General features: G+C 40.7%; 1 protein-coding gene across 1 annotated transcript in view; it reads right to left on the bottom strand.

Annotated features, from left to right (window-relative positions):
- The window catches only part of LOC125178103 (cilia- and flagella-associated protein 52-like), a 12,225-nt gene extending 3,848 nt beyond the window's left edge, over positions 1–8,377 (bottom strand). Inside the window, exons 1-8 of the mRNA XM_047881125.1 lie at positions 8,323–8,377; positions 6,996–7,062; positions 6,689–6,769; positions 6,151–6,326; positions 5,371–5,542; positions 2,665–2,755; positions 2,207–2,355; positions 1,196–1,338 (exon numbers count right to left, since the gene is read on the bottom strand). Coding sequence (XP_047737081.1) covers positions 1,196–1,338; positions 2,207–2,355; positions 2,665–2,755; positions 5,371–5,542; positions 6,151–6,326; positions 6,689–6,769; positions 6,996–7,008 — 825 coding nt within the window. The 5' untranslated portion in view covers positions 7,009–7,062; positions 8,323–8,377. The remainder of the gene's footprint in view (positions 1–1,195; positions 1,339–2,206; positions 2,356–2,664; positions 2,756–5,370; positions 5,543–6,150; positions 6,327–6,688; positions 6,770–6,995; positions 7,063–8,322) is intronic.
- Between the last annotated feature and the right edge of the window lie 1,254 nt (positions 8,378–9,631).

Raw genomic sequence — 9,631 nt, 5'->3', positions numbered from 1 at the left:
GCCAGTAACTGCAGCCCTAGCAACAGCCAGTAACTGCAGCCCTAGGAACGGCCAGTAACTGCAGCCCTAGCAACGGCCAGTAACTGCAGCCCTTGAACGGCCAGTAACTGCAGCCCTTGAACGGCCAGTAACTGCAGCCCTTGCTAGACGTATGCTAGCATAACTTAGCTCCGGTCACTTCATACTCCTCAGCAGCTATAAAATCAGAATCAACAATAACATCAGCAATATAAGCAGCTAGTGTTATTTTTTCTTAGTCGACTTGGTTTTTTATTTTTCTTAGTCGACTTATTTTATTTTTTATTTTTCTTAGTCGACTTATTTTATTTTTTATTTTTCTTAGTCGACTTATTTTTTTTTATTTTTCTTAGATGGCTCCACGTCGTCAAATGTCCCAACAATCTGACATGCCTCGACACCGCGGACCTTTGCAGAGACCGGACAGATTTTCTAACCTCGGCTGTACCAGAGATACCAGCACAGGGTGCAGAGCAATAATAACCATGCTACCTGGTACCCTGCCCTACCTACTGGTATACTAGTACCAGGTGCCTATTTTTCTCTAGATGCCCATTTTCCTACATAACCATTTTCCTAGATACCCATTTTCCTAGATACCCATTTTCCTAGATACCCATTTTCCTACCTAAATTTATACCAATCATCCTATGGTAACTGGTACTCATCTTGGTGGCAGCTGACCAGGGCCGCCCCCCTCCCCCCACTGGGGGTGCGCCACAGCCCCACCTGCGGGGGGCAGCGTAGCACTCAAGAAAAACTAATACAAATTTATTAGAATTAAATAGAGTAATGACGTATTTACTATTATTCCCATTATGTCTAATCAAAATAGTCGTCATAAATCAAAATATAGTCGTTATAAAAGTCCTTTCTAAATAGTCTAATCAAAAAATTATAAAATTAGCACTAATCTAAAATTTAACAAGTTTCAATGTGTTTTCATTGTTTCATACGCACGTATTTCCTTCAAAAGGTGCATTAATTTAAGTGTAGAAGCAGGAAAATTATTTAGATGAGAATAATGAGAATCTAAATGAAAATTCGAATGAGAATCTAAATGAGAATTTGAATGAGAATTTGAACGAGAATTTGAATGAGAATTTGAACGAGAATTTGAATGAGAATTTGAATGAGAATTTGAATGAGAATCTAAATGAGAATTAAATAATATGACCTTGCCGTCGTGACCTCCAGTAACGAGCAGAGGTGAGCTAAGGGCGCAGAGGGCGCTGAGTGGGCCCTGGTGGGCGCCCGTGACCCGCCACAGCTGCCGCCCACTCTCCGCCCCCACTCCACTCAGCCCACCATCCTCCCACCCTGCACACCAACCATCAATTATAATTAGCTCATATGATGATCTTGCATTTAACTCAATATTTTATTAAATATTTTTCCTCATGTTTCCAAGTAATTATCTTCGACTTTATCATATTTATTTATTTACATGCTTGACAATAGAGAATGAGAATGCATATTATTTTCCGTCTCTCTTTTCATATGTCATTTTATTGAACACTTATTCCATTATACATTTTTTTCGTCAATTAATTTAGTAATAATTTAGTATTAATTTAGTATTAATTTAGTAGTAGATGCAGGAAACTCGCCGTGCGTGTGTAGAATTTAATTGAAATTTACATTTAACTCTACGGACTCACGAACCAGCATTTCATTTACTTTCTTCCTTTCTGCTGACGTTTGCATTTTTCGATTGTTATGCTGGCTGAAAAATCCCCATTGTTCATGAATCTTTACTGTTTCGTAAAGTCCTGATAGGAGTAAATCTATTGGATTATCGTTGTATGGGATAGAGGAACGATTAATAATGTTAACTTCACTTAATGTCGGGTTGGTGTATGTATATTGGTATAAAATTCGTAGCAGCGGGTGGAGTGTTTAATACGTTTAAGGTTTAAACCAGTTTGAATTTAATCTATGGAAGAACTTATTCCAATCACAAAGGGGTGTTAATTCAACTATATCCGATTATTTTACTAAACCGTATATTACAAACAACTACTAATGTTTGTAAAATAAAGTTGTAGCAGCGGGTCAAGTGTGTAATAAAGTCAATTTCAAATTTAATCTGCAACTGAACTTTTCTAATCATAAACGAGTCTGATTATATTCGAATACAACACACTACTATTACCATTACACCTAATTTAACGTCTGTGTCACTCGCCTGCCAATATGGTTGAGCGGTCATGCGTGACGTCACACGCGAGAGCAACTAGTCCGTGGTGAGCGTGGCGGAGGAGTTCTTGGTGGGTTGCTAGGCACCACACGCGCACGCCCCCCACCCCCGCCGTCACCAGCAGGTGGTCTAACCCTCTGGGGGAACAGCAGCAATAACTTAACGTAACTTAAACAAACGCGGAAAATGTATCAGCTATTACTAAAAAATACAAACTCGTATACCTAAATTTTTGTTATCGATATCTCAGATAAGGAAAAATATGCACTGCAGAACGACCCTCAAATCTTGATATCAGAGAAGGAAAAAATATAGAACTTAAGTCCAAAGTATGGTTTTCCTGGGCATTGGTTGATGACATCGTACACGGCACGATGCCGTGTCACGTGTCGTATACGATGTCATCGTGGCACGACGACATCGTACACGGCGGTCGTGCGGCTCACCTGGGGAAGGCTAAGTCGTGCACGGCGCTCGTACAGCTCGTGGCCAGCAGACGCGAAGGCGGGACATCAGCACGGAGCTTACATGTCGCGGCTGCGATAGAATAAGGATATCGTGTAGGGATGGATGATAAAGAATGATAACGAAAAAGACAGGGATGATAAAGAAGGATAACAAGAAGTCAAAGGTAATAGAGGAGGATAACAAAAATACAATGATGATAAAGGAGGATAAGGAAAAATACAAGGAAGATGAAGAATGATAACAAAAAGTCAAGAATGATAAAGGAAGATAACGAAAAAGACAAGGACGATAAAGAATGATGACGTAAAGACAAGGATGATAAAGAAAGAAAACAAGAAGACAGGGATGCTAAAGAATGATAATAGAAGACAAGGATGATAAAGGAGGATAACAAAAAAGACAAGGATGATAAAGAAAGGTAACAAGAAGACAAGGATGATAAAGAAAGATAACAAAAATAAAATGACGATAAAGGAGGATAACAAGAAGTCAAAGATGATAGAGGAGGATAATAAAATTACACGGATGAAAGGAAGATGGCGAAAACGACAAGGACGATGAAGGAGGATATTAAAAATACATAGATGATAGAATAGTATAACAAAAAGACAAGGATGATGAGGATAACAAAAAGACAAGGATGATAAAGGAGGGAAACAAAAAGACACGGATGAAGGAGGATAACATGTAGGCAAGAAGGATGTAACAAATTAAATCTCAGAAAAAAATTTAACTGGAAAGCTTGGGCTAAAGTCACGACCAACAAAAACTTCGTTACCCTAACTAACCAGAAGCAACAACTCTGATTAAACTATAACAAATATATGTTTTAATAAGTTATACGAAAAATTGTTTTAATAAATTATACGAAGAATGACCGCACCAAGAAGTAGATAATTAAAATCAATAATACTAATGCATTAAGTCAAGGCAATAAATAATCAGCAATAGGAATAAGATAGCTATAAATTCCTCGAGCTTACAATACGAGGATTACATTATCTCTTAACAGCAATACGAAGACCAGTGCTTTGCATCACGTCTCTGAAGACAACATACAACAAAACATAGAGTTTATTGCACGCTCGCTCGTGATGTCATTCCTTCTGAAGGAGATATCCTCACACTACATTTACTGTCTAAAAGATCTGATGAGTTCATACCAAATCCGCTGTCTCATAGACACGTGATATACCCATCCAACATCCGATATCATATTGGCTATAGTTACAAACCCTGATATCTGAAGTTGAATCAACGTTAATTCAACGTTTTTTTAACGTCATTTGCCTTGTGTGATAATCATCAGTTATTTTCCAGTGCTCAATTCAGTAAATTTGCAATTTATTTTTATTTCGAAGACGAATAAATATGCGAGAAAAGCATATCGCGTCCGGGCAGCTTATCGGCGAGGGAGAAGATAGCGCCGGCGCAACCCTTCACATCCTGTGGTGGGTGAGGCTGGAGCGATCGTTGCGATGTAATGGTTATTGTAACTGATGATGATAAGAACCATCGTTTGGTGATAAGGTGGTGGTAACTAATGATGATAAGAACCATCGTTTTGGTGATAAGGTGGTGGTAACTAATGATGATAAGAACCATCGTTTTGGTGATAAGGTGGTGGTAACTGATGATGATAAGAACCATCGTTTTGGTGATAAGGTGGTGGTAACTGATGATGATAAGAACCATCGTTTTGGTGATAAGGTGGTGGTAACTGATGATGATAAGAACCATAGCATAGGTGATAAGGTGATGGTAACTGATGCCGATAAGAACCACAGCTTTGGTGATAAGGTGGTGTAAATAAAGCATGGACAATTTTAAATTTATATTATATTATAATTTCAACGAAAATAGCTCTTATGTAGAAGTGAAGGGACTGAGCTCCTGTCTAAGCAGTTATAGACAGGATGATACTTGACCGCAAGACAAGGTAGTGGGTATCACAGCATGGAAACAAGTTTGTTTATATAATGTATCAGCCGAGGATATCGCGAGGGCGCGGCGTCCCTTGGTAGGCATCATGCGTGCGCGACGCGTGCCTACATAAGGATCACAAAATTCACCCCAAAATTGTTATTCTCAATAATCGTCACGCAAGTACGTTCAGTTTGCTCCGCCGACGTAGGTGACGGCCGCGACCGTGGGCCAGCGGGGCCAGAAAAACGACCGCGCGGAACTTCGAGTTATTCATTTCTCAACCACTCGTACAGTATAAAAAAAACTCAAAATTCTACAAGCAACGGCCATGCCATATTTGTACGATCAACATCATTGCTACGACTGTGATTTAACCGTAAAACAACGTGAGAGACAACAAGACGTCAAACGATTATAATGCAGGCAATCAAAATATTCATGAGCGAGCCTGCGCAACTATTTCCACTAGTACGGTCATCAGCACAGTACGGTCTCAATCATGAAGCAGCAGCAGCTGCACGGTCGCATTCAGCATCTGCAGCAGTACTGCAACGATCTATGAGTAACATCATCGACTATGAATCATAATTGACTTTCCCACTTAAATTGCCCGCAATAATGATAGGTTCCTCATTGCCCATTACAATGACAATTACCCACTGTCCCTATGAATGATAGGTTCCTCTTTACCTATAGCCATAATAGGCTCTCTACTGCCCATTACAATGAGTAAACCACGTAATGGTAGCGCGACTCACGATGCTGAGAGGCACCACAGCCGGGGGCGGCGCCCCCCAGAGACGCGTCTTCTAGCAGCTCCCGTGCCCCCAGGAACAGCTGTTGCATCTCACAGGCGCTCGTCCCCACCAGGAGGGTGAAGCCCTGCAGGCTCAGTGACGTCACGGGGGCACCCAACTCCACCCGCCATAACTGTGCATATATCAATACTTAATATAAATATTTAATATGAATAACTAATAGCAATAACCAAATATTATTAAACATATATCATTAGCCTGCTTAAATCGAAAGTTGATCAAGAATTTGAAAGCGAAGAATACGTCCAGTGAATTCAACACTTCTTCTTTAGTCAAAACATTCCTGAGACAAGCTCAATCATCTGTTTAAAAACTTTACAGAATACTAGTACAATCTGTAATGGAAATCAAAATATAAAAGATGGATCTCTCGTGTATATTTGATGATACATCTGGTCTCTGAAATGTTTAAATTGATTATTTGGTTAATATACTTGTATTCTTTATACTTTTAAATTCTTGGTGTATAAAATATGTAGTTGTTATAGTTTATTCAAGCACAATTTCGAGCAACCATCATAAATTGTCTACATGTTTTCAGTAAACAAATTTAATATGTGAGCGAAACTGCCTTGATTTTATTGATGATTCAATGATACTGAAATCACTATTGAAGTAAAACTTAACATTCCGCCAAAAAATTAGATGATGCCAGATAGTGAGTAATGTTTGTTTCAAAAAAGAAGCAAGAAACCGGAGATACAAAATGAATTTTCTTACTTCTTGCATAAGAGGCTTGGTAGGATCCCTTGGTCTCGTGATCTTAAGGGATCCGTGCTCCCTAAGGGGGGGCTGCTTGTCCCCCGCCTCCCTCACACATCGCAGCCCCCTCACCGCCCCCCTCGTGTCCCCCACCACCAGATCACAGCTCGACAGCGCCAGCAAGCTCGTCAGTCCTGATAAGATATGCTATAATAATAAATATAATTTGTTTAGTTTTTGCGATGATAACAACTTAGTAACCAAACTGGCTAATTACTACTATAACTAATTAATTACTAACAAATACTAATAAATAAATTGTATTTAAATTTATTCATATAGGTAATTTTGTTTATAACTAAGCCCACATTATTTTCCAGTGCTGAATTCAGTTAATTTGCAAAATAAAGATTTATTTATTTATTATTTATTTGAATTTTATTTATTTATTATTTATTTGAATTTTATTTATTTATTTTAAGTCTTAAAGATTCATGGAATTAATAACTGTTAGTAACATGTAATTTTCAATATGGGGGTACAGGGGGACACCCACCAGGGGAGGGGGTGTGGTGGGGGGCTTGTCTCCCCCCTCGGGGGGTCATGACGGAGACAAGCACAGCCTGTAGAGGGGGACCTGAGGGATGACGTCATCATTGTCACACGTGAAACTCTTCTACCTCGTTTTTTTTAAATATCTTCTATCACGACTAATATTACTGCGGAAAAATGTATTCCTCATTGATTACATATGTCCTTTTCGGAAAAAGCACTCATCAGTTCATTGAATTAATATTTATGTATGCTTAGATAAATGTATATTTCAGTAATATTTTAATGTTATAAATAAGAGATAGCGTCACCGGTAAGCCTCATCCTGATGACGTCACCAGACGAGGTGGCCGCCAGTAGCTCGCTGCCGTCCACGACCTGCGGGAGGTTCGTACACACGGACACTAGTGGCGGCCAGTAGTGTCGGCCAGTAGTGGCGACCAGTAGTGGCGACCAGTAAAACTTTCAAATAGTAAGTGTGACAAATTACCTTGCCGATGATCTCGTGTAAATGGCTACTGGGTTCTTCTGTGGCCAGTAACGTCTATACACGGGGCCAATAGCGCGGTATATAGCGGCGGTTAGTATATATGAAAGTTGTACTGGCCGCCTCCACTGTCTCCGTGTCCAATTACCCTGATGATTTTGTTATCAGTCATCTATTCGAACACAAATTTAGTCATTTCTCGTGTCCTGTTCAACCAAAGTTACCGAATCAAATGAATTTAAATTCTCAATTATTTTCTAATGATTCCCATAGAATCAAATTTCAAGTAGAACAGCAAAAATATCGATACAATGTCGGTCTGAAGAGACTTAAGACTTCATTGAAGAAAACATCAATGTAATTGAACTACGGAGAAATAGAACAATATCAACGTATAAATGAAAGATGAAGCTATAGAATAAAGATATTATGAATCCATAATGCGGTTGCATAATGTGATGTGACTCACATGAAGATGTGATGTGACTCACATGAAGATGTGATGTGACTCACATGAAGATGTGATGTGACTCACATGAAGATGTGATGTGACTCACATGAAGATGTGATGTGACTCACATGAAGATGTGATGTGACTCACATGAAGATGTGATGTGACTCACATGAAGATGTGATGTGACTCACATGAAGATGTGATGTGACTCACATGAAGATGTGATGTGACTCACATGAAGATGTGATGTGACTCACATGAAGATGTGATGTGACTCACATGAAGATGTGATGTGACTCACATGAAGATGTGATGTGACTCACATGAAGATGTGATGTGACTCACATGAAGATGTGATGTGACTCACATGAAGATGTGATGTGACTCACATGAAGATGTGATGTGACTCACATGAAGATGTGATGTGACTCACATGAAGATGTGATGTGACTCACATGAAGATGTGATGTGACTCACATGAAGATGTGATGTGACTCACATGAAGATGTGATGTGACTCACATGAAGATGTGATGTGACTCACATGAAGATGTGATGTGACTCACATGAAGATGTGATGTGACTCACATGAAGATGTGATGTGACTCACATGAAGATGTGATGTGACTCACATGAAGATGTGATGTGACTCACATGAAGATGTGGTGTGACTCACATGAAGATGTGATGTGACTCACCTTGACGTCCGTGAAATTCCGCTGCACCAAACCGAGCGCCACAGACACCTCCTGCAAATGCAGCCTCGGCTTTCTAGAGCCACTGCTGCCACTGTGTCTGCTGCTGCCACTGCTGGCACTGACGTTGCCACTGTGTCTGCCGCTGCCACTGCTGGCATTAGAGCTGCCACTGTGTTTGCTGCTGCCACTACTGACATTGATGCTGCCACTGTGTCTGCTGCTGCCACTGCTGGCATTGGAATTGCCCCTGTGTCTGTTGTTGCCACCACCAACTTTAATGCCACCATTGCTGCCACTGCCACTTTTACCCTCCTTCACCTTGTGCCTTCCTTCGTCATCAGATGTTATGTTACCAACACCCGCGCTTGAGCGTCTACTGACGCTGCTGATGCTCCCATCTCCCCTCGGATAAGCTCCTTCTTCAAAGGGGCACGTAATACCACCCTCAGGAAGGGCGTGGTCTTCCTGTAGAGGAGCTGAGGCTCGCGACTCAGTGACGTGTTCGAGGCAACAATGCTATTGATCAGTCACAAGATGAGGTGATGTTAGTGATGCTATGGATGCAATCATCAAATATTTATAATAAATAATTGTGAGATGTCATGAAAACCACAATATGTGACGTTATCGGCGACACAATCATGTGATATTATCGTGGCAATTATTTACTGGTTTGAATCTTATATATGATATGAATGAAAACTTTGATTATTCGAATTTTTAAAATGTTTTTATCATGACTGAGACCTCGTCATGTGAGGTTTCACATGACAGAGACCCCGTCATATGAGGTGTCACATGACAGAGACCCCGTCATGTGAGGTGTCACATGACAGAGACCTCGTCAGTGATGTGTCACATGACAGAGACCTCATCATGTGAAGTGTCACATGACAGAGACCCTGTCATGTGAGGTGTCACATGACAGAGACCTCGTCATGTGATGTGTCACATGACAGAGACCTCGTCAGTGAGGTGTCACATGACAGAGACCCCGTCATGTGAGGTGTCACATGACAGAGACCCCGTCATGTGAGGTGTCACATGACAGAGACCCCGTAATGTGATGTGTCACATGACAGAGACCCCGTCATGTGAGGTGTCACATGACAGAGACCCCGTAATGTGATGTGTCACATGACAGAGACCCTGTCATGTGAGGTGTCACATGACAGAGACCCCGTAATGTGATGTGTCACATGACAGAGACCCTGTCATGTGAGGTGTCACATGACAGAGATCCCGTCATGTGAGGTGTCACATGACAGAGACCCTGTCATGTGAGGTGTCACATGACAGAGACCCTGTC

The sequence above is a fragment of the Hyalella azteca genome, unplaced genomic scaffold, assembly GCF_000764305.2.
Source record: "Hyalella azteca isolate HAZT.00-mixed unplaced genomic scaffold, Hazt_2.0.2 contig7121, whole genome shotgun sequence".
NCBI classification, from domain to species: domain Eukaryota; kingdom Metazoa; phylum Arthropoda; class Malacostraca; order Amphipoda; family Hyalellidae; genus Hyalella; species Hyalella azteca.
The sequence above is the reverse complement of the archived record's forward strand: the minus strand, read 5'-3'. Positions and strand labels throughout refer to the sequence as shown.